General features: G+C 38.7%; 2 protein-coding genes across 3 annotated transcripts in view; both read right to left on the reverse strand.

Moving 5' to 3' along the window:
* Positions 1 to 24,297, reverse strand: part of LDAH (lipid droplet associated hydrolase) — a 554,138-nt gene that overhangs the window by 324,960 nt on the left and 204,881 nt on the right. The gene's annotated exons all lie outside the window — the stretch shown is intronic.
* HS1BP3 (HCLS1 binding protein 3) overlaps positions 6,825 to 24,297 on the reverse strand; it is a 58,332-nt gene continuing 40,859 nt past the window's right edge. For both annotated transcript variants that reach the window (XM_063314973.1, XM_063314964.1), the window contains 3 exons: positions 22,253 to 22,410; positions 21,116 to 21,251; positions 6,825 to 9,487 (listed from right to left, as the gene is read on the reverse strand). In XM_063314973.1, coding sequence (XP_063171043.1) covers positions 9,241 to 9,487; positions 21,116 to 21,251; positions 22,253 to 22,410 — 541 coding nt within the window. In that variant the 3' untranslated portion in view covers positions 6,825 to 9,240. The remainder of the gene's footprint in view (positions 9,488 to 21,115; positions 21,252 to 22,252; positions 22,411 to 24,297) is intronic.

Below are 24,297 nucleotides of genomic sequence, written 5' to 3' on the forward strand. Positions count from 1 at the left end.
TCTAGGATGATATTCAGTTCTCAGCCTAATTTTATAAGTCCCTGGCAAGCAATGAAGTCAGAACCCTTCTAAGAACACTCTCTTCTTTTCCCAGTAGCCTTTGAAGAAAAACAGGGCAGAAAATGGATGTGAGAAAAGATGGTGCCGGAAATGACAATAGTGAATGGCTTTACCCACTTTTTATTCTGACCCATTACAGACCGGCATCAAGTTACACCTGACAGAATGTTACCCTTAACTGAAAACAGAATATTGTCCATCCCCACCTTAAACAAAGATCTGCAGAAGAACCAAGTCTGAACGTGGTGGAGAAACAGCTTGCCCTAACACAAACTTAATGCTTGATTGTGAACACACAAATCCAAGATTTTCGTCTGGGCACATCAGCTTAGCCTACATTAAGAAAAGCTCTGGGATAAGCAATCTAGGTTTAGCCACTGCCACATCCTGTTCATCTCAAACAATATATAAATTGTATGAGATCCATGTTTATCAATAAGCTAACCAAACAGGATTAGTGTTAGGCAAAGGCTGCAAAGTGTGTTAGAACACATCAGCAAGCATGTGGGAAGACAGGGTTTTCAAAAACCAAAATAGTTAAAGGATAATAATTTGCTCTGCTACAGTGACCAAGAAGAGTCTATTTCCCATTCTTATCACTGCTCTGTTCATATTTAACTAATAGCTTGTGGGCAAAACATTTCATCACTATGAATTTTTGTTTTAGGCTTTACATTCAACGAACCCTCTGTGTCAGGGGCACTGCATTCAGAATTCTTTGTAATTCCATGCAATGGACTTCAAGTCTTCATATTCTAAGACTTTGCCTTTAGTCTTAACTGCAACATATATTTGTTTAGTATCAGGAAGGAAGCATGTAACCTCCACACTTTTTTAGGGTTTTGGCACACCAGGCCACATTAATTTCAATGTGTTGTGCTAGAGGTTAGAACAGGGGCCTCCATGGGGTGGGGGGAGTCTCTTCTTTCTATAGGTCATTCAGTACTAGCATTCTTCATTGTGATGAAAGTTGATGAGTGAATGGATAACTTTAAGATAGTTTTATCCATGCACTATGGATGCCAAGGCACCACAACATCTCCAGATGGTATCCACAGAATGACAATATTAAATTAAGAGCTGGCGGCAGCTGTGGCCAGGGGAGCCTTTGCCCAACTTTGTGTTGTGTACCAGTTACACCCCTTCGTGGATTGGGAAGCCCTGTGGTAACTCACTCATGCCCTAGTCATCTCCTGTATAGACTATTGCAATATGCTCTACATGGGGCTACCCTTAAAGAGCATCTGGAAGCTACAGATGGTTCAGAATGCAGTCACGGGAGCAGTTTTAGGAGCCCCAAGGATGGCACGTGTAACACTGCTGCTGCGTGAGCTGCATTGGGTGCTGGTTTGCTTCTGGGTCCAATTCAAGGTGTTGGTTATCACCTTTAAAGCCCTACATGGCATGGATCCAGGTTACCTGAGGGACTGCCTCACCCCCGTTACATCAACCCATCCCACCCGGTCAGGCAGAGAAGGCATGTTCCGGACCCTGTCCATGAGAGATTGTTGATTGGCAGGGTCCAGGAGGAGGGCCTTCTCTGCCGTGGCCCCTGCCCTGTGGACCATTCTTCCCCCAGAGGTGAGGCAAGCCCCCTCTCTCCCAGCCTTCCAAAAGGGAGTGAAAACCTGGGTTTGCCACCTTGCTTGGGGTGGGAGGGGGGATAGTCAATCATGGGGGTGGTTGGCGCTGTGATGTGGCCCCAAGGAATTTTATTGAGATTATTGTTTGTCCATCTAGGATTTTACATATTATATTTATATTTTTATTTTTATGATACACTTGTTTTTATGATTTTAATCTCTTGTTATTTTAACTGAACTGTAAACCGCCCAGAGTCACTTGGTGAGATGAGCAGTGAAGAAATGTGAGAAATAAATAAATATTAAATTGAAATGAGTGGCCAACTTCCCATAGAACTGCCAAATCTTTCAAGATTTCATTCCTGATATCTCACGAGTCTTCAGCAGTCTCACATGAGTCTATGGAGGATCCTGGGGGTTGAGATGGTCAAAATCTTACAACATCTGGCAATCTTATGAAAATTTGGGCAATTCTTGCAGAGCTTTATAATATCAGCCTCCCCATTCCCAACTTGATAGTTGGTTCCAATGGGCACTTTTTCCTATCTTGATTGTTATCCAGGATTGGGAAGGATGGAAAAAGAGTGAGAATACAAACATACAGTATATGAATGAATGTGTGCATGTTTCTGTGTGTTTTTAAAAGGTCAATATTTTTTTGGTGAGAAGTATGTGTTTATGTGCATAGATGTGTGCAAATGGGCGTATGTGAAATATGAATGTGGGTATGTCTTGCACTATGCCATAGGATTTTCTTAGTTTTGGCTTGGTGTGTTCCATGAACCCAAATACTGTAGTGGAGAAAACCATGATTTTTAAATATGTTTTGTGAACCAAGCAAATTACTGTTTATTCAACAAGTCAGTAAGCAAATCAGGTCTTAGTATGTGTGATTACAGCTTGTGTTCATGTGTGGAAGTAGGCATATGTGCTAGAGTGCATGTCTAAGAATGTGTAGCTGCCCCTCACCATCTTTATTTGTTCATCTGGCTCCTCGTTCTCAAAAATATTTTGATTAGCTTGCAACAGTTGCTTGTAGCTCCATACTGTCAAGAAAATGTATAGTATAATTAATACTGGCATTATGCTGAAGTTAGTTTGATGAAATAAGTAGATACTATAATGCCAGCAATATGTGATATACCTGCCCTTTAATAGCCTTCAGATGATGTGGAACTATGAAAATTACTCCACATTATATGGATATTTTAAAATAAAGGTTTACTGTGCGCTCTTTTCCACTCTCTCTAACTCAGGGTTGTTGTTGTTTTTAAATCTTTTTATTGAAAGTCTTAAAAATAATAAAAGATAATACAAACCAAATTCAGAAGAGAGAGAAAAATGAAAAGAAAAAGAATGGAAAGTGCAAGGAAAGAAAGAAGAGAGAGAAAGAGATTAAAGAAAAGAGAAAAGAGAAAGAGTTAAAGTGGCTTCCGATCTTCATCACAACAAGTACAGGCAAACTTAATATTTCTTCTCCCCTTATAAGGTTGCATGAATATATCTCTTCTTCCCATAGCCCATTTGCAAATCCATAAATCATTAACATTTCAGTCCAGTTGTCAGCAAAAAATCTGTAAAGGGGTTCCAGAACTATATCAAATTATATCTTTTTTTAACCCTGGTGAAACAAATCAGGGTTAAATTCCTTGCTTTTACTTCTAACACTCTTAGTCTTTGATCCATTCAAATGCTGTCATAGGTTTTGATCTTCCTTCCTTTCTTTCTCCCATCTCTGAAGTTTTTTCAAGGCTTTAGCAACCCTTTTTTGTTAATCCATCAAGAAGTTGTAATTCAGTTGTTATCAGTGGCTTGTCATTAGTATTTCCACTTTAACTGCTGTCTCTATCTTATAATCCACAATTTCTTTATTTTCTAGTAAATCTGCATAAGTTTGTTTCACTTCTTCTGTGAGAAGCGAAAGACCTCCTATAGGTCTTTCAAGACTGTCTGGAGAATTCTGGGAGTTGAAGTCCACACATCTTAAAGTTGCTAAGGCTGTGAAACACTGCTCTAGCAGAACCTAGTAATACTATCTAATGTCTGCATGGGGCACCTATTTTTTTTTTTGATCAATCCAAACATTAGAACAGTCAGAAAAGTTTATTGCATCTCATGAAATGGAGAACACTGGACATTTGATGAACTGATAGGTTTAAAGAACTCATTACAGCCAGAATGCATTATCAATATCAATGCTCTGTTCTAGAACCTATTACAAGTGATTTTGGCATGCGATTTCCCTTAGATTTTCAAGAAAAGTCCCTGCTAATGACAGTGGAGGCTTCCCTTTTAATGAAAAGATGGATTTCGTCAAGAACACAGCAAAGGAAAGTGGAAAAAAAAAACCCTTTCCTGATTTCTCACAATCCTAAGACTGCTCAGATTTGCTCTCGTAATGACAAAACTCCATGCTAATTGCTTTTGTGCAATCCTACCATGTCTAGTTTGGCCTGTACTACATCCCATCATTTCAAAATTTACCTACAGCAAGAAGAAATGACTGGGTCTATAGCATTTTCTTCAGACTGTCCTACACAAAGTAGATCTCTTTGCTGGAAGTTGCAGGCAGAAGGCAGAATCAGTGCATAAGAATCTATGATCAAGACTCAGAGCTGGGAGTTTGCACAAACTGAGCAGGTGGAATCAGGAGACACAGACATAAATCAGTGAAACCAACCAAGGCCAACCTACAGGAATCCACAGCTCAAAATGCAAGTGTAAGAAACTGAAGTAATGGAGAATGAGTTTTGACTTGTTAATTCTGGCACTTGGTTGAGTTTTGAAAAGACGTATGTTTTATTTCATGCATCTCCTGCGGCTGTACCTCCTCTGTTCCAGCTTGTTCTGATTTGAATGAACTGTCTCCATCTGGCTCATTTAGCTGACTGCAAATTTTCCATCTTTGGCTTTCTGTGTTTATTCAGATCTATGTTCTTATGGACTTTGGGGCATCCCACACTTTTTTCTTTGGGTCAGATATAAGCTGATTGGAATCCTCCTCAGCTGTTTCCAGATCAGACAGCAATTTATCTTGAGCGTCCTTTCATCCTTCAAAGTGGAGTTGTCAGAGTGATGCTTGAAACTGGCACAGGATACACTTATAATGGCCTCAAAAGTGTCCTCCAGATGTTTTTTACTTCAACTCTCATAATCTTCAGTTGTCATGGCCTGTGTCCAGGGATCTGGAGACTTGTGGTCCAAAACATCTGGAGGCCACAAGGTTGCCCATCCCCCATACTACAACTAAGAAGGTATTATTAGGAATCACCCTTGTGGGTTTCATGTGGATTGCCATATTCCAGAGTGTTTTGACATTCTCTGCAGAAATATCTGCTGACTTCAAAGGAGGATTTTCCAGAGCCCCCTAGTCATTTTTAAAAATGGCATGGGCTAAACTTTTGAGCATGTAAAATGAAACACTCAACAAAGGTGGTCAAACAAAGGTTTAGCTCTTGCAAGTTATTTGAACATTTTCTTTATGTGTAGGCATAAAGAGCAGAGAAGAATGAGTAATCCCCTGCCCCCCCTCCAATATTATAGTTCCATAAAATTATGGTTGGCAAAGGAATAAATAATACATCTGTTGGGATCATCAAACCAGTGTCAAGAACTTCATAATTGCACTCTTAAGTTCCCACTGAACACAGCAGGGTGCATTTCTGGGTAAAAATGCTATCATAGGCTATGCAATATTCCATGCATGCAGAAGAGTTGTGAGCATAAACAGTATGACTAGATTTTATCATGCTTCCTTGTTCTTCCTAAGTTTTCAAAAGCTGTATGTCACTGTTATTTATGACTCTTTCCAGTTTTCAGGTTTGCAGTTTTTACATTGGATGATCATTTTCTTATTTCTCTCACAGCTTTTACAGTATCAGTGGAACAGAATTTCTGAGGGTACAGAAAACCAGCCCATATATTCAAAAATGAACTATTAGAATGCACATTTGCAGTGGGGAGAGTCAAGAAACTACGAGGGGAGGGTTTGTGAAAGTCACTTTCCTCTTTCACTGATGGGAGCATCTCATGAACAGAACTCCACTCTGATGACTTTTCAGAAGGAAGAAATTCAAGATCCTAAACATTTATGCTTTTTGCTCAGACAGGAATGGGCAAGCTGTGACCATCCAGATGTTGTGGGGCACATCTCCCACCATATCATTGTTATGCATGCTGGCTTGGACAGCAGACTTAAGATATTATTTGCTGTCCAGAATGGTAAAGCTGAGCAAACCCAGAAGTGTTGCCACTAATTTTGATTTATTTCTGAGCACCATTTATGGCTTAATTCCACATCTGCTTAGTCATAAGTCATTAGTGTCAGTGAGCCACGGGGGCTTCTTTGGATGCCAGTAGATATAACTTTAGGGAGCTCTATTCCATTCTCAGCTCAGCAGTTGTGGTCTTGGGAAACGGCTTTTTGGCCTCAATTCCCTAACTGTGATCTTAAAGATATATTTTATAATTGTGTTAGCCAAAAGGGCTATAACAGAAAGGGAATTCAGGCATGAAAAATTAAGCAGTGTTTGATCTTAGAAGGTCTGTTTCTCCTTATTTAATGGGACTAAAATACTTTGTGGGAAAAAGGCTCATAAATAGCTAGTGAACCTCCAGCCCTACATTTGCTAAAGAAAGTCCTGCTGAATTCAGTGGCCTTATTTCTAGTGGGACTTGCAAATTCTAGTTGTTTCACCACTGTTTGCTTGCTATTATCACTGTGCAACACATAGAGTAACAAACCACAATGCTTAGTATCACCCCCTCCCCAACTACTTTTCTGTATTTCACTTGCTTTGGAGTTTAAAATTGCTGTAGTAATTAGCTGTCACAGAATTGTTCCTCCCATGTTTTATTTTAGTTAGTTGCCAAATAAGCAATGTAATGCTATTTAATTATGCTTATCTTTTAAGCATAATTAACTGAAAGTCATGAATGATGCCTCAAACAGATGTTAGTATCTTTTTTACAATATATGAGTTAAGAACCTAAATGAGGGAAGGAGAGGTTGATGTGGACACATTGTGTTTTATAGAGTTAAATAATTCTTGCTTTGTAACTGTTACAACAAAGTTCCTTTTGCCTTTATTACATGGGGATAGGGAGAGAGAACCTACAGCCAATGCTATCCACAATACCGAATTTGTATATAGCACTTTTTAAAATAATTGTTTCCTCCAGTTCAGTTCAACAGTTTTATTGTGTATTTAATCCATCTCATCTCTCAAAGGCAAAATACAGCACATAAATATACATTATTATGTAAAATGTGTTTCCAATGAAATCTTTAGGGCATTACACTGTATGTTGCGCCCTGAATGTAAATAATTATTTTAAAATTACAAGCCATTAATAGAAATTACGGTGAAAAACAGGAAAAGTTAAAAGAACAATTGCATGGTTATTGTCAAGTCACAAAAATAAACTACAGAGAGAATCTGTGGAATTCTATGTGGCATTTTAGTATTAATGACATAAAAAGTACAAAGCAGATACCCTGTTACAATAGGAAAACAGGATTTTAAAGATTCTCCAGGATATCAAATATTTGCAAGATTATCACAGCAGATCAAACCCCAATTACATGATGTTGCCACTAATGCATACATCTGCTATGCTTGTGTGATCAACCGTTTCTACCTGTGACTCCTTTGCTATTTTTATTTGATCATTTATCTGTGACTTGGTTCAATTTTGACTCTCCTCACCTGACAGGAGAGCAGGCAGTAGCATAGGGCCAGAGAAGCGGGTGAGCCTCATTTTGGCACAGCCAAACCCACAGGATCTCTTAATCTCTCTGGGAAGGTCAGGGCCCTATCCTGTCTATATCCATCTGCCTTCTTTCTCATCTTGCAGGTTGCTCCACCAACCGGCCATAAGCACAACTCAACTGCAGTCAAGACGTTTCTCAGCACTTACCATTTATATTTAGAAAACTACAGCAATGTGCTCATGATACCCAATATCTGATACTGTACTGCCTGTAATATAACATTCCTAAATTAAGGATTGTTTTAAAGATAACATTCTGTTTAGAATAAGTTTGATGTTATACAGCCCTCCTAGGACTAACGTCTAAAGCACTTGAAAAGTGATGCACGTAGACCTTGGAGAAGAGTTCGCTACCACTGGCATGGAAGAAAGGGATGTTTGAGAAAGAAAAAGGGATGGCGAAAAGAAGGAAAATGGGTAGGGCCACCCTTTTGTGTGCATTTCTTACCTCTTAAATTCATCACCAAGACACTGCCCACTCAGAACAATGACCTTCAACAGAAGAGAGTTGTCCATTCCAATTCCAGATGAGAAAAGATAACAAATGGTACCCATCCTGCACAGCTGACTTCCCTTTATTTTATTGCATCATCATATATCTTGTTCCAGTCATCTTTACTTCTTTCTCAAATGAAATGTTTAATATTAGTAGTGCTTAATAATTTCATTTTATTTAAAATAGAATGTAAAGCATCATATAATTATAAATGGAACACCATGCATTAAAAATGTAAATATTTTAAAGTGCTTTAAATGTTTTTTTGCATTCACTCAGTTCTATATTCAAAAAGCAATCCAAGTAAGTTTTCAAATATTTAATATGGCTTAATAACTTTGTGGGGCTCCATCATCTGAGTGAAAGGACTGAGAAAAACACAGAATAAGTTCATATAAATAGAGAACACTATCAACTAATTAACTAACTAATGTATAATTCAACTATCAAAAATGCAGTGTTGCTGTTCATTTTCCTAATCCTGCCACAAGCATCAGGGGCTTAGTACCTATCAAATGATAACAGTTTCATCCTGCTGAACAGTAACAAGAGATGTGAGTCTTTAACATCAAAAAGAAGCACGCTTCTTGACACTGAAGATGGGACCTTCTCCAAATTATAAAGATATTAAAAGTAGCCATCATTCACATCATTATTCAGGAATCTCTTGCAGACTCTTCCCCTGTCTTGTTCCCCAGTCTGCAGATATTTCAAGGTGGCTCCAGTCTATCACAAAAAACTATCATCTGATCAGAAAATTGAGAGACAAATAGGGCATTCATAGAGAAGCACTTAGGCAGGCTCCCAAGGATCTAGACTCATTGCATTATAACTCTTAGAAGAGAAATATGATTCTGAAAAATGCTTTTATGTGTGTTCCTTGACATTCAGTAATATTTTCCAACAAGTTTGGAAACTGTCTGGAAATAAACAACTTCCATTCAACAACAACAACAATTCCAACTCTTTGTCAATATTTAACCCAACCATGTTAGTTCCTTTTATTAATTTTGACCTCTGATACTTTTCAGCCAAATAATCCATTTGCTCAATGCTAGCAACTTTCTTTTTATCAACTTAGTTCTGGCCACAATCTTTTACATTTTTAAAAAGAAGGCATTGTTAATTAAATCATTGTTGCTCTGTGGCAAAAACTTCATAACTTTTTGCAGAATACTAACTCAAATATCAAGTTCCATTGTTTTAAAAAAACTGCAGCCAAAGGACCACCAAAAAGGCAACTGAGGACAGGAGCCAAGACTCTGGACATCCAAGTTGCAGATGGCTGATGGAAATTCTTCCTGAGGAAAGTCCACCAGTAGCAGTGTTTCAGAAGAGGCTTGGTTCTTCACTGCTAAGGGATTCGTTTTCCTTGATGTATTTGAGAATGTCCATCTCATCCATGATTTGGATCTTCTCTCCCGCTGGCTGTCCTGTTTGGGCTGGGGAAGATGGGAGCTTTTTCTTAGGTATCACTGGCTTCCTAGGTATTACTGGCTTAGATGCTACATTGGGCTTGGGTTTAGGCTTGGGTTTACGGCTCACCTGCAACATTTTTTCAAAATCATCTTCCATTCTGAAAGAAAAAAAGGAAGTAAAGGCATCTTTTCTATTTGAGCAAGTCCAACATGATGGTGCACACCTGTCTTTTCTGTACCCGTTACAAACCTGGAGAAGGGCCACATTTGCTTTGTACATGGGAGGTCACAATTTTAGTCCACAGTTACAGTATCTCCAAATATGCCTGGAAAAGACCCATCTCTGAAACCCTGGAAAGCCACTATCGATTGATACAAGCCAGGAATGAGCAACCTGTGGCTAAACAGTGTTGAACATAAGCTCCTAGCACTCCTAGGCAGTACAGCCAGTGGTTTTTATCGTACTCAGCAAAAATGGAGGGTCGCATTTGCCCACTCCTGTCGTAGACAACAGAAACTTTGATGGACCAATGATCTGACTTGGTATAAGTCAGTTTCCTATGTGAAATAGGTTTTTTAATATATATGAAGTACTAATTGGGCACATGGGCAATGCTGAACAATATCCCGTCTTCCACTCTCCTAAACACCATCCCTTAAAAACAGTAACTCACTATCAATACTAACAATGAGCTAGACTGGGAAATAAAGCAGCTGCAGATGTCAACATGTTCATAGCTCTTCAAATTGCACATCCTTCTATTTGCCATGCAGCTGTGGGACTTGGGTCATCATCACAGGGCCAAACTACACAGGGCTCAGGAGCATGAAGTTCACTATGTAATCCATTTTGACAAGTTTGCATGAACTCCTAAGAACACACCTCCCATCAATCTCCTACAAACACACACATACAGCAATATCACACTACCTTCTCTTTCCCCTTTTCAGACCAGTGTTAGGAGCTGAATTTCAAGGTACCATGAATTGCAGTGGTACCATGAATGGACTGATGCTAATATTATTTCAGAAAAGTAAAATAAATTATTTGAATGAGCTCTCAAAGATATTTCCCAATCAATATGAAAAGGTTGAATCAAAACCAAGATAGCCCAATTTCAGTCACACTGTATGACGGGTACAGCCATTTTCCTGCAGTAATGCCTATAGCAACATTAGTATATAGTGATGTATGGCTATTCTCATGGGACACTTTGTCTCTATTAATTAAAGAATACTGCTGGACTACTTAGGATAATCCAAGTAATTGTCTGAAATGACAGATAAACCATGAATTGCCCTATCTTTATGAGACCTTCTTCCATTTTTCCTTAAACATTAATCTAGTCTTTGAGGGTACATTTTCCATCACACTAAAGTAATAGAAAAATCTAGGCTCCTAATTTGGCCAGATATTAATACCTAAACATACAAAGATAAACATCTATCAATCTCTGGAAATGATGGCATTGTTCTGCCCATGGCAAAGGAAGAGGAAGAAAAAGCATTTTATTAAAACATTGACTTATCACCTTAACTGCAGCAGTATCACTAAAGAAGTTTCTATAATGTTCACAAGTTGTGGCTACTGGGCGTTAGGTGTCTGTTCCTAATCACGATGATGCCAAAATCACGATGATTCACAAGTAAACTCTGTCCTTTCATACTTGCATCATGACATTTTGTCATTTGCCCTCTCTTGTTCCCCCAACACTTATGCTGATGGCTCATCTTAAAACTAAGTTAACTATATAAACTAGTTCTATTTGCTATCATTATAATTAATAGTATGGGGGCAGCGGGGTTATTACCCTTCAATAGAATTTTCAGTGGTGCAGAATTTCCAATGGCAGTTTACAAAGAATTCAACAAACAGCAATCAAATAAAAGACATAAACTAATAATAAAACATGAAGACATCTTACTCATTTGGAGATAAGTAAGATCATAGTACTCTTAACTGGTGGTGAATCAAAGGGATAATACTGTGTTGGAATGGATTTATTATGAGTTTGGGTGTGTATTGTACATTGCATGGAATCTTCAGAAATGGACTGACATAAAACAGAAATGTTTAAAAATAGATGTAAAGCAGTAAATGAATTGGTCACACATGAATTATGAGCCTGTGCACGGCCCTGTTTAGAATTTTCCCCTTCCCCACCCAAGGCATACCTCATGCTAGATATGGGCTCTGTCATGAGTGCCGTTGAGCTGAAGACATCAGCACAACGGCACACATGACAATAACGAGGAAGCAGAGGAAAGGACTCAAGATAAGCATAGCACGCACAACAACAGACACAGACCCTGGCCGGAGGATGCAGCCATCAGAACACAAAAGAGAAAGAAGAAAAGACAAAGACTAGGCGGATCGCGAGGCACACCCAAGCTGTTAGCAAAAGCGCAACGGAGATCGCCCAGCTGACAGCAATCACCGGCTGAAAGAGGAAACCGATGATGGGCGATCCCGAGGTACCAGCTGGGGCCTCGCAACCCTTCACCTACCGGCACGACAGCATGCAGGACAAAGGGGGGATGACGTAACCCAGGGTAAGGGGGCGCTGACCGGCGCGGGGTATTTAAACCCCGCACCGGCGCGCTCCCCTCACTCTCAGCTTTTTTCGCAACTGACACTACGCACGAAATAAACCGGAACCTGCTCTCCTTTGAATCAGCGTCTGTGTTTTACTCTGCGGTAGGCAGTGCATGACAGGCTCCTACCAAACCCCATCAGTTCCCCATCAGTTCCTAAAATGGACATAATGAATTAAAAGGAACAGTCAGGACACCTGAGACCAAACTGGATGGAAAGGCATGTTGTGAGAATTCACAGATGACCACCAAATTGCAGTTACATGTAAGTAACTAGTTCTTCATCATAATATCTGATTCATACCAGCTTCTTTTCAGGAGGAAGATCTGATTGTCCTGAGGAGCCAGTGTGTTATAGTGGTTAAGAAGTTGGACTAGGACCAACTGACCCCAAGTTCAAGTCCTCCTCTAAACATGAAAAGATACTGGGTGATTTTGGGAGAGTCACTCTCCTTTAACCAATCCTACCTCATCAGGTTATTATTGTGGGAATAAAAAGAAGGAAGATCCCCATGAAAGCTGCCTTGAGGCAGGATATAAATCAAATCAAATCAAATCAAATCAAGATCAAATCAGTCAATCAAGGTGATCAAAGAGAGGATGGATCTTCTGAAGTCTGCATTTCTCTGAGATTAGAGATGCAGTCTATTGCGCAAGAGGAAAGTGGAGGGCCGAACTCATGTGGTTACCTGGCATAACTCCAGTAGGGGGCTATTCCAGAGGAAAGCTGCTGATTCTGCCATCACTCTTTTGGAGTTAGAGCAACTTTGTTTGTTTATTTGTCAAATTTTATTACCACCCATCTCCCCCCCCAAAGGAGGGATTCTGGGCAGTTTACAAAAACAAGTTGCTGTTTGACCAGCTCATAGAAAAACTTGATGGCTATCACTATATATTTGGAGGCAGTGACAATTGTGCTCTGTGGATTGGTCATGGAAATTCAGGACTAAGCATGGCACCAGTAAAACGATGTTGTGAATCTACTTTAAAAAATGGTCTTCATAAAAGGCAAGACCATGACCGTCATCCAAAACTGAAGTGGTATTTCCAGTGCTGATGAGCAGTTGAGCAAAAAGGTAGGCAGTAAGATGGCTTCATTCAAGGGAAAGGTTGAGACTGCTTTGGAAGGGAAGGACACATCTGAGCAAAGCATTACTTTGTCCCTATGAAATATAAGGAAGGGAGGGTTTCTTTGTGGAAGGGATGGGAAAGTCCTCAATTCTAGACCTAGCCTTCAGTGCCAGGTCAATGGAGTAGAGCTCAGCATGGCAACACAAGGCAATAGAAGATGCATAATTTTGGCTGCTGAGCCAGCTGCACAATAAGTCCTATTTAATTCCTGATTGGCAAAATGTGCTGTTTTTGTGTGAAAAACCTGTGCTAAGACAGAGCTAGCATATTGGGCCCTCCAGAGGTTGCTGAACAACACTTCCCAGTGATTCCAGCCAACACAGTTCATTCTAAGAAATGTTGGGAGTTGTAGTTCAGTATCATTTGGAGAATCAAAGATGAGAGCAGATTGGACTAAGGGAAGGCTCTAACTACAGCGATTAGCTAAAATTAGCTGGGTGGCTCCTATACCTCGCATCATGCTTCATCCTTAGGGAAGGCTCCTTCTCCCTGGATAAAGTGCTGGAAAAAAGTACATAACTTCATAATCTGGTAGTCTTACTGCTCCATGTTCTATGGCCTTAAATACCAAATTGGAATTACTATAGTAAATGAATCAAATGCAAACTGCTTATTTAACCTTCAAGTAATAATCTAGGATACTTGAGTATACTTTTAGGATACTAGCAAAATGGGAAAAAGCTTTCTCCAATATTCCTGACTGTAGCTGCCTGGAATGACTCTAATAAAGGGAGCATCAGATTGTGTTACCTTTCCTACCTCATGATATCACAAGACCAAGAACTCCTGTCCTCTGTAAGATTTCACATTGTAATACTTGAGACACCCTCCTACCCTGGCACCAGAAGATGACCATAAGACCAGGCAATTTCCTGGGCATTTGAATCTTGGCAACTGTCTAAACCAGGGCTGGGCAATCTTTTGGTGGTCATGAGCTTTCTATCTTTTGAAAGGTAGAGAGCTGCACTCAGAGCAGCTATGCAGCAAAGTGAAAAAAAGGTCTCAGTGGCACCTAAGTGGGACCACAATATTCACTTTACTTTTTCCGAAATGTTGTTTTACTTTTCCCCTCTGTTTTTAAAATTATGTCTAGCTTATTTCAGAACTTACATGATAGCTTTTCTGTATATTCCATCTCCAAATGGCAGAAAACCATGCTGCTGACTTTTAGGGGCCATCGAAAAGGGAGTTCCTGAGGTTGAATGTGACCACCAGTGTCTCAGATTGACCATCCTGTCCTAAACAGAGGAAGATGTGGGCTAAGATGAGGTCAACTCTTTTGCCCATCCTTAAGGACAGTGCAGCAGCCAAGGAGCATTTTTTCAATTAGTATATCCAGGTGCTTTTCTATTTCTAGCTAGTGCAGCCATGTGGAAATATTGCACCATCACAGTTGACCAGGGTATTTTTGGTGCATTGCCTTATGCTCACATATGTGATAGTAATAGACAAGAAAAAGCATCACCTGTTCATAATGGTTCAATTATGTCAAAAAGCATAATGAACATGGATATTATGTTACTGACTGCTGGCATTTAGAAAACTCTGCATGGATTAATTACAGAAGTTCCGATGAATGGTTAATCTTATGAAAGAATGAGATCTTTAAAAATCCAGGCCCAATATGGAAGCAGGGATTTCAGCTTTTGGCAAGAGAAATGCACCTTTAGAAGGCATGAATGCCGCTATATTTTATGGAATCAAAAAACAAATGAAGCATAGCAGCTATCTGAAAAATTAAGCAACGTCATCCTCTGGAAAAAAAAATGTGCAGCTGTATTTAAAAGAGATTTATAAGCAGCTCAGGCATCTATAGACTATTTTTATTTAAAGGTTTCTAAACAAAGAAATCCACATTCTATTTTTAAATTTAAACACATTAAGTCCACTTTAAAAAAGGAAACACATTGTTTGAATATCTTGTCATAATACTATCATGATTTAACTTCAGCCTGCTCTTAATGGAAAAATACCTATGGCATCTAAATATGCCAGAAAAAATGGAAACACACGATAATTGCCATGTTAGGTCCAAAGAAGATAACATACCATAGATGTGGTGCTACTCAGCCGAAAGTGATCCTGCAAAGGCGGGGGTGGGGTGGGGGGGGAGAGGACTGAACCTTTTCCATAGAACAAAGAATCTTTATTCATCTGTACTAAGCCACTATATCTAAAGTATTTATTTAAGGAGCAAAAACAGATTTGGTAAGCAATTGCATTTCTGATATGAAAGCAACAAGAAATGATCTCATGCAATCAGCAATTTTGACACAAAATCTTGCAGTGTAAACACAGAAACTTATCTGTGTTGCAAATGTTACTGTCAAGCCTCTAAAGGGTGCTTATAACCATGAAAGAAAGATTCTCAATCTCATTAGATTTATTACAGGGAAAAAGGAGTTACATTACAGAGTCCTGCAAACTGGATATCGGCCCCCATTTATATTAGCAAGTATTTTTAAGGTGGCGCCTTAAGCAATCCTATTCCTAACTGCTTCTTGACACAAGTGAGATGTTGCTACTTACTTGCCAGATAAGGAGGAAGGAATATACACTGTTCTGGTCCTCCAATATTTTGCAAACATCCATTCCCATTCCCAGGTTCAGAGAACTCCATTACATTTAATATGGACACCACCTGTTCCATTTACTTCCAAAGACAATAATTTTTGCTGACATGCTTACTCTCCACGAGGACTTTGACCAATTCTGCAATTTCACCTTCATTTTGAATTGCTACAGTCCTATGAGGACTATCCCAGATAAATTCTCTGAATATCTATCTGGCTTTGATGGCCTTTATATCAAAGGTCTCCTGATCTTTCTTGGTAGTTAAAGCATGAGTCCCTTCTCCATTCACAAAATGTCCCCTGCTCCTGGAAGAGAAAAACAACATCCTGAACTGTACTGTAGATGTGCCTTAGCTAGCAAAACAGTAAGAGTGATTTCAGCAGATATAATTATCTCCTCACTCCTACAGCAACTTGACATTATAATCTTCTGTACTGAAATCCTTAATGTAGGCATCTATTTGTAGTACAAGAGCTATGCTGTTTATTCATTTATTTAATCAATCTTTCAAGGCCATTGTCTTTCCCTGCATCCACCTGTGTTTTTCTGATGAGAGAGAAGGCAGAGAAAATTAAAGTGCAGAGCACTGAGGATCTCATTCAGAACTGTGAGATCAATAAATGCGTTCTCGCTGGTCTATAACCACAGTGGTCAGCCTGACCTATCAAATCAATTGATGCTTGTAGCCCTAATTCCGGAAAAATTGTTGGCTGTGCTTTAGAGATTGAGGTTTGTTTTGACTCTTGCAAATTATGTTCAATCGAGCACTTTTTTTGAATCCCTGCCATGCTTGCTCTGTAATTGCTAAATAGTATCTGACAACAGGCAAGGCAAATATTTAACACAGATCTCGTTAAAGAAGCCGGGATGGGGTGGGGTGAAGGCTCCAGTCAAGTCCCTGGCTTGAACATTAATCCTGCAAAAAATGTTTAAAATTGCAAACACAGTGATGATGATAATTGCAGTTGTCAAGCAAATATCAGTCAGAAAAAAGCCAGATTCAGATTAACTATAATTTCCTGCTAAAATAGTCAATTGAAAATTAAAATTAAATTAATCCCTTCTTTGAATCCATGATCTCTGTCACACAAGGCTGCATTTCTTAAGTAGGACTGAGGTAGAAACAGAAACTTGGGTAAAGGATACAAGGAAAAGTTAAAAATGAAATCGATATGCTTTAGGATTATTGTCTTCTGGTGCCAAGTAATGTCTGAACAAGGCCAGAGGATCTGTTACATTCATCTTTAATCAGTTAATGATCTACCATGAAGAAATAATTTTCTGAGGTAAGCTAGTTATGGTCAGTTTCTCCAACTGGGTACCCTCTAAATGTCTTGGATTATCAAAAACCTCATCCAGCCATTTTGCTTCTCCAGAGGCCATGGCTTTTCACGTTTGAGCTGAACCTGTAATCTTGAAGAGTCAGGGAGTATGATGGGAATCAAAGTGTCTGTGGACACCATGTTAGCAGCCCATGATTAGAAAACAAGAACGTCTATTACTCAGTTTCCTGTAAGGATCAAACTAGATGCATATAGAGAATCCACAGCTGAACAAAAGAGCATGACTCTCCCTTATTGTGGATCTTGAACAACTAATGTTCAAAAATATGCTGCTTCCACTTCTGGAAGTATTTTATAGCTATTATAACTAGTAACCATTGATAGCACTGTTCTCTACAAATACAGTTAAATTGGAGAGCCAGTTTGGTGTAGTGGTTAAGGCACCACATTAGAAACCAGGAGACCGTGAGTTCTAGTCCCACCTTGGGCATGAAGCCAGCTGGGTAACCTTGGGCCAGTCACTCTCTTTCAGCCCTAGGAAGGAGGCCATGGCAAGCCCCTTCTGAAATCTTGCCAAGAAAACTGCAGGGACCTGTCCAAGCAGTCATACAAAATTAAACAAACAAACAAACAAACAATTGGCGAATATCACTATATTTGGGGAAGCAATTTTCATATCAAATGTCATTATCCATTGTGTGAAGAAGGGCTTCCTTTGCTCAATCGGCCATTATCCAGTTTCCTTAGATGACCCCCAATTTCTGTCATGAGAAAAGGGCACAAGTCCCTGTTCTTTTTCTCCATCCCATGTGCAATTTTATAAATCTCTATCATGCCCTCACGTTTTTCCTAAATAAAAAATCTGCAAAGTAACTTTTCATCTTGGGGGAGCTGTTTCAGCTTCCAGAAAAAAATAAATTATATAATATAGATGCTAGTATAAATCAACAACTAGCATTAATTCAGGATGTCTTAATTTCCAACTTTGTTAGGAGAATATGGCTCCTAACTTCTTGATCTTCCAGGTAGAATTGGAATCTCCTAAAAATATTTTTGCTGCACCTATTCCAGTTTTAATTTATCCATAATATCTAGGTTTGGAGCAATATTCATGGAATCAGCTTTTTATGGCTCATTCATCTTAACTCAGAAAGGTGACACATTCTATGTTTTGATTAGAGGAAGCACAGTGTAATTTTCCTGAGAATGCTGTATTAAGAATGCTGAATTTGAAGAGTATATAAATTCTCTGAACTGTGCAAATTCAACTTTATATACCTTCCTTATTTATGGGGGGAAGGGATGACATGCATGAGTCCTTCATTCTTGAATAAAAGCTCCATGTATAGCCACGCTGTGGTCTAATGTTTGACCGACTCCCCTAACCAGATATATCCTTTAAGAGTTCTCAAGGGGAACCTCATTTTCAAGGTACTTGGATTTTTATTAGAGAACATTTTATAGTATGGACTATTTATCAATGCTTATTATTGTCCGTCATCACCATGTTAAATATATTTAATACTGAGTTGAAGTATTTCCTTTAGACTGGTATATACTTTAAAGAGAGAGAGAGAGAGAGAGAGATTCCACTATCCTTTGTATACAGTCCTCCTTTCTTTAAAAGGAAAAACGTGTATATACTATTCTAAAGAGTCTCCATACATTCCTTCCTGTAACACTGCTAAATTCCAGCACCTCAATAGCTCCTACAGCTAATGTACTGTACATAGTCATGAGTTCAATTCTCGACAGAGTTTGAACTCCATAGAAAGATCTGTGGCAATGTATGTCTGATGAATCCCAAACAGGAAAAATTGGTTATGCGCTGCCTGCTGGTAGTCAATTCAAGTAAAAACGCCACAAGTATACACTGGGTAAAAATAGGGAAATCCCACCCTGGGGGTCGGAGATGGATATCATGTAAAATCTTGTACATGAGGATATGACATAATGTAATATCCATATATCTCTAGTCTGAGACCTTAAGAAAAGGAATGTCGGCTGTATATACCATTCTAAAGATAAACATTATACATTTGGGTGTGTATATAATGTTCTCATGATTAGAAGTGGCCAATACAAGCTTCCTAAATGGTTTTCTCTTTTTTCCCAATCTTGCTGAAATACAGATTTCAGTTGCCCCCTTTCTTTGAGTTACTCTCTTTCTTAATCAGAAATGGAAACATGTATTGTATGACTAGCCTACGCACGCTTATCTCTTCTTTTGCTCTGCAGGTATCCCATTTTTGTAGAAACCACTACAAATGTCTTGTAAACAACAAGATAAAATAAGGAATTGGAACATTTGTCCTATTTTATCTGTGTCAGTGACAATTCAGAACAGGTTCTCAAGTTTCCTACCCAGGCTAGCAAGTGATTATTCCTTCCATTCCAAGCTACATAAAAAGGTAGACTGCAGACTTTGAGGCTTATTTTACTTGACTTTTTCAGAAATAATTTGACATAATAGACATCTGATTGGTGAATGAGCTGGTCCCAGGAATTCATGTTTAATTCACAAGCTTCAAAAAGTAGGATTTTCTTACATGAACAAAACATCCATCTCTGATTATTAGGATGAAACATAAGAGGAAAAAAAATCACATGTGAGTGTATATATTTCCCAACTATGCTATTCCAATAAAATATACACTGGAGACATCGTGTCTTAAAAGATCAGATGTGCTCTTAAGCATAAAAAAGCATTAAAAATTTCCTCTGAGTAAATTAAGGTAGGTGTCTCTGATACGACATGTTATTACAAAATGTTCCATTATAAACAATGAAGAAGAATCGTGTTTCCAGGAGACCTCACGCAGTAGAGTGTTTTTCTTATTCTTTCCATTTGGAACAGGTTATTAAAACTCTAAAATGTTACTAACAGCATGACTTCTATTCCCCCCCCCCAAATTTAAATGCAAGTGCATCCCTACCGTTGGTACTATGTGATCCTACAGAATTTCAAAGAACTCTAATTAAAATACGCAGCATAGTTCAGTAAACTGAAACTGTAATGTAGATTATACTATGGGTAGGATGCAGTCTTAGTCATATTATGAGCAGATTCACTGAAATCAGTAAGACTTAAATTAGTTGTGATTAATTTTTCCAAATGATTTCAATGGATCTGCTGTAGGAATAATTAAGTCTGAAAGCAATCTAATGTTTTTTAGAAAGCAAAGAACTGCTAGAAAAATAATTGATCAAAAGGGTTTGATTTATACCCCTATGAAATTAATACTAATAAGTAACTAGCTACTTATAACTGTAACTAGATTTCCTATATCAAAATGCAAGAGTTTATCTGACTTCATAAATACCCCTAGCTACTCTCCAGTTTCTATCTACTTCAGTTACCAGTCTAAGTGTAGAGTTTTGGAACTTTAAACACTTAGTAGAGAGAACTGCTACACATTTGTATTTTTCATACTGTACATGGTTTAATTCAGAAGTTATGAGAATCTGCCTACATGCATTCTTACCCGATTTGTACCCAGGTAATAGTATCTTTTTAGCACTGAGTACCTATATACCTGAGCTGAATGACAAACTTATGCAGGACAGAGAACAATGATCTTAAGTTACAATAAGACAGATTCTACCTGAATTGTAGGAAAAACTTGCTAGGAATAGTTAAGCAATATAACCAGTTACTGAGGGAGGTAAAGATCTCCCTTTAGTGGATTTGTTCAAGCAGTGGCTGGACAAGTATCTGTAAGAAATTCTTTAGCCTGGATTCCTACCCTGAGTAGGGACTTGCACTCAGTGTCCTAAATGGCCTTTTCTGTTTCTGTGATTCCTATAGCTGGAATGAACTGATTATTTCTTTTTTTAAAATATTTTTATTATTAATCACCTTTATATCTTGAGCAATTAATAATGAACTGATTATCTCTTGACTGCACAATTCCTTTTGGCTCTGAGGAATTCCCTAGGAGAAGGGTGGATGGAAGATCTGTAGAGGGAAGCATGACCATAAGAATAACTGAAGAACTAGAAACAGTGGAGGAGATAACTATAGCTAAAATCCATGCCCACTCACACATATTTATACAGCCCCAATTTTGAAAACAGAGTGACCCTGGTAGGCTAAAGCCTGGAAGCTGTCTTCCAGTCCCGGGCTGCAGAGCAACAGACAAGTCTGAGGAGGGACATCATAAGCACTCAATGCTAAATTTATTATGCAACTGAGATGAATACCTCAGTAGTTCCTCCATGTCCTCAGCAGGGCTAGCCTTTAACACAGGTTCTCTGTCTTCGCTGGCTGTCAGCAACAGCAGTGGGTCTCCAAGAGTTACCACTCCACCAAGATCCGGACCTTCAAATAATTTCACGTCTAACATTTAAACAAAGAGACAAACTGCATCAGGTCGGAATACAGTAGTAAATAGCAACAATAACCTAAATGAGTTGGGTGGGCAAAGGACCTACTGGAGTTGCATGGGTACAAGAAGAATAAACAGAACTGTTTTCACGTGATCTGGCTTCATGTAGACCTCACCCAGATAGAAGAATAAAGATGTCTGCAAGATGGGGAACATCAGATTTGGTTGATCTATGTCACATTACACATGGATCTTGAATTATGCTGCGTTGTATCATTGGCTTTCACAGCCAAACTAGTTTAAGAGGAAATCAGCTTTGAGAGAATAAGATTTTATGACACCAGTTCACTTCTGAATAGAAAACAGAAATACTAACCCTTATTCCTGTTTAAACATAGAATTATTTCATTCATTAGATATACTAAATGGAGCATGGTCTACACCCAGGTTTGGAGGAACCTGTGGCCTTTGAAATATTGTTGCACTACAATTCTCTTCAGCCTAACCAAGCATGACCAATGGCCCATTCCAGTTTATAGAGTAAGCTGAAAAGTAAGCAGAGATATCTTACAGAAGGGATGGAAGTATTTTTGTCTTTCTTTAAAATATCTCAGTACTTTTAATCATTATACATGGAGAACCTGTGTATAGTAATAGTTAAGATGTTCAACAAGGACTCAAGTTCACGTTCTCCTGTGGCCATGGAAGCTCACTATGTGACTTTGGGCCAGTTACTCTCAACATACCACACAGGGTTGTTGATGTGGGGATGAGATGGGAGGGTAGGGTGATTCCAAGTCATTGACTTGACCTCTCAGAGAAAATACATGATAGAAATGCACTCAATAAATAAACCTATCTAAAGAAGCTAGTTAAAGAATTGCTACCGTGAAATAAGTAACTATATCCAGAATCTAAGATAGAGTTTTACAACCAAAGATTACATGCTTTGTGGCACTTTTTTTTCATTCCTACAGAGTACACATCACGAAACTGAACATTCATTTATTACCTTCTTTGACTGCCAATATCTTCTTGTTGCCAGGGGATGAAAAATCTTCAGCCATGCCAAACAGTTCTTCACCCGGATCCAATTCTCCATGAAACATCATTAACATGGTTTTATCTTCTTTAGCAGAAGAGGACGTGGGCTTCTTGATCTTCTTGGATCTAAATTTTTAAGTAATAAAAAGAAATTACTAAGAACTTTCTGGCAGGAGGGATTTGAATTGGGGGAGATGGTACTGAGCCCTTTTTGACCATACCTTGACTTTGATTTTATTAGCCATGAAAGAGAAAACATGCTGCCATAATTCTGAATTGTTCCACAGCTCTGAATGATTTTTGAAAATAGCATGACAAGTTCCAGTCCTGCCATTCTGCCCCAGTGTTTAATTTGACCCTTGGTCTGCATGGCCTAGAGCCAGTTTGGTGTAGTGGTTAAGGCACCAGGCTAGAAACCAAGAGACTGTGAGTTCTAGTCCCGTCTTAGGCACGAAGCCAGCTAGGTGACCTTGGGCAGTCCCTCTCTCTCAGCCCTAGGAAGCAGGCAATGGTAAACCACTTCTGAAATCTTGCCAGGAAATCTTCAGGGATTTGTCCAGGCAGTTGCCAAGAGTCAACACTGACTCAAAGGTATGCGCACGCGCACACACACTGCATGGTCTACCCTATAACTATGAAGCAGTTGACATAAGGAACTCTTTCTATGCCATCTGCTTTAAATGTGGCATATGAAAGATATAAATGGGAAGAATATTTATAGTTGATCATAAAATACTGCAAAAGAATATAAATAGCAATAGCCAAACTTGTCAAGCTTTTCAAAAACAAAACTGGCAACTTTATTCTGCCTGAAAGAAAAGGAAAGCAATACAGATCCTGGAAAATATGTTGTCATGCACTCCAGCAATTCATAAGGAATGGAAGACAATTCCAAGAAGGATGTTTTTTCCATGTCTTGCGGAAGTAATGGTAGCATGCAGTTGGGGAGCAGGGGGAAGGCATAGCTTAAGTTAATTCAGCAAACCATTAGTTAGACCAGTATTTCTCAACCTTAGGACCTTTAAGATGTGTGGACTTCAACTCCCAGATGATTAAAACTGAATGTTATACCTGAAGTCCAGACAGACTTGAAGCTTGTGAAGCTCTTTTCTTTTTCTTTTTCTACTAGAACCACAAGATCTAGTGAATCCTGGTGCTACATAACTGAATTGAACTACTACAGACATATATTTAAAAATCAAGGAATGTTGAACCTGGGAATTTATTCAGAGTACAAGTACTGAACAGAGCTCAAAGTTTTTGATTAGGATGATTATGTGCCATGATGTTGGTGGTGATTCCTAGAGACCATACTGATTATTTCCAGGATGATCTGTTTGATCCAGCCTGGTCCTTCAGGTCTTCTAATGGTGCATTGGTTCACTGCTGCTGTAATTGAATCAATCCACCTTACTGCTGGTCACCCTCTTCTTCACTTGCCTTCCACCTTTTCCAGCATTAGAGCCTTTTCCAGAGAGCTGGGTCTTCACATAATGTGTCCAAATTATGATAATTTGAGTCTGGTCATTAATGCCTCAAGTGAGAACTCTGGATTGACTTGTTCTATGATCCTTTTTTTTTTTTTTTTTGGATTTTTGGCTATCCATTGTATTTTCAGGAGTCTCCTCCAACACCAAATTTCAAAAGCATTAATACCCTTTCTATCCTGCTTCTTCGAAGTCCAACTTTTGCTTCCATAGAGTGACACAGGGAAAACCACTGCCTGCACTATTCTGATCACTGTAGGTAGAGATACTTCCCAACATCTAAATATCTCTTCAAAGCCTTCCTTGCTACTCTATCAAGTGCTAGCCTGCAATATATTTCTTGACTGCTGGTTCCTTTACTGTTGGCAGTTGATTCTAAAAGGCAATAATATTTTATTAAGAATTTTTATTATAATAGTAAAATCTAATACAAACTAAAAACTAAAGATAATAGAAAGTGCAAGAAAAAAAAAAGAAAGAGAAGAAAGATAAAAGTAGGAATATAATAAAGAGAAAAGAAATATGT

The sequence above is a fragment of the Candoia aspera genome, chromosome 1 (genome assembly GCF_035149785.1).
Source record: "Candoia aspera isolate rCanAsp1 chromosome 1, rCanAsp1.hap2, whole genome shotgun sequence".
Classification (NCBI taxonomy): domain Eukaryota; kingdom Metazoa; phylum Chordata; class Lepidosauria; order Squamata; family Boidae; genus Candoia; species Candoia aspera.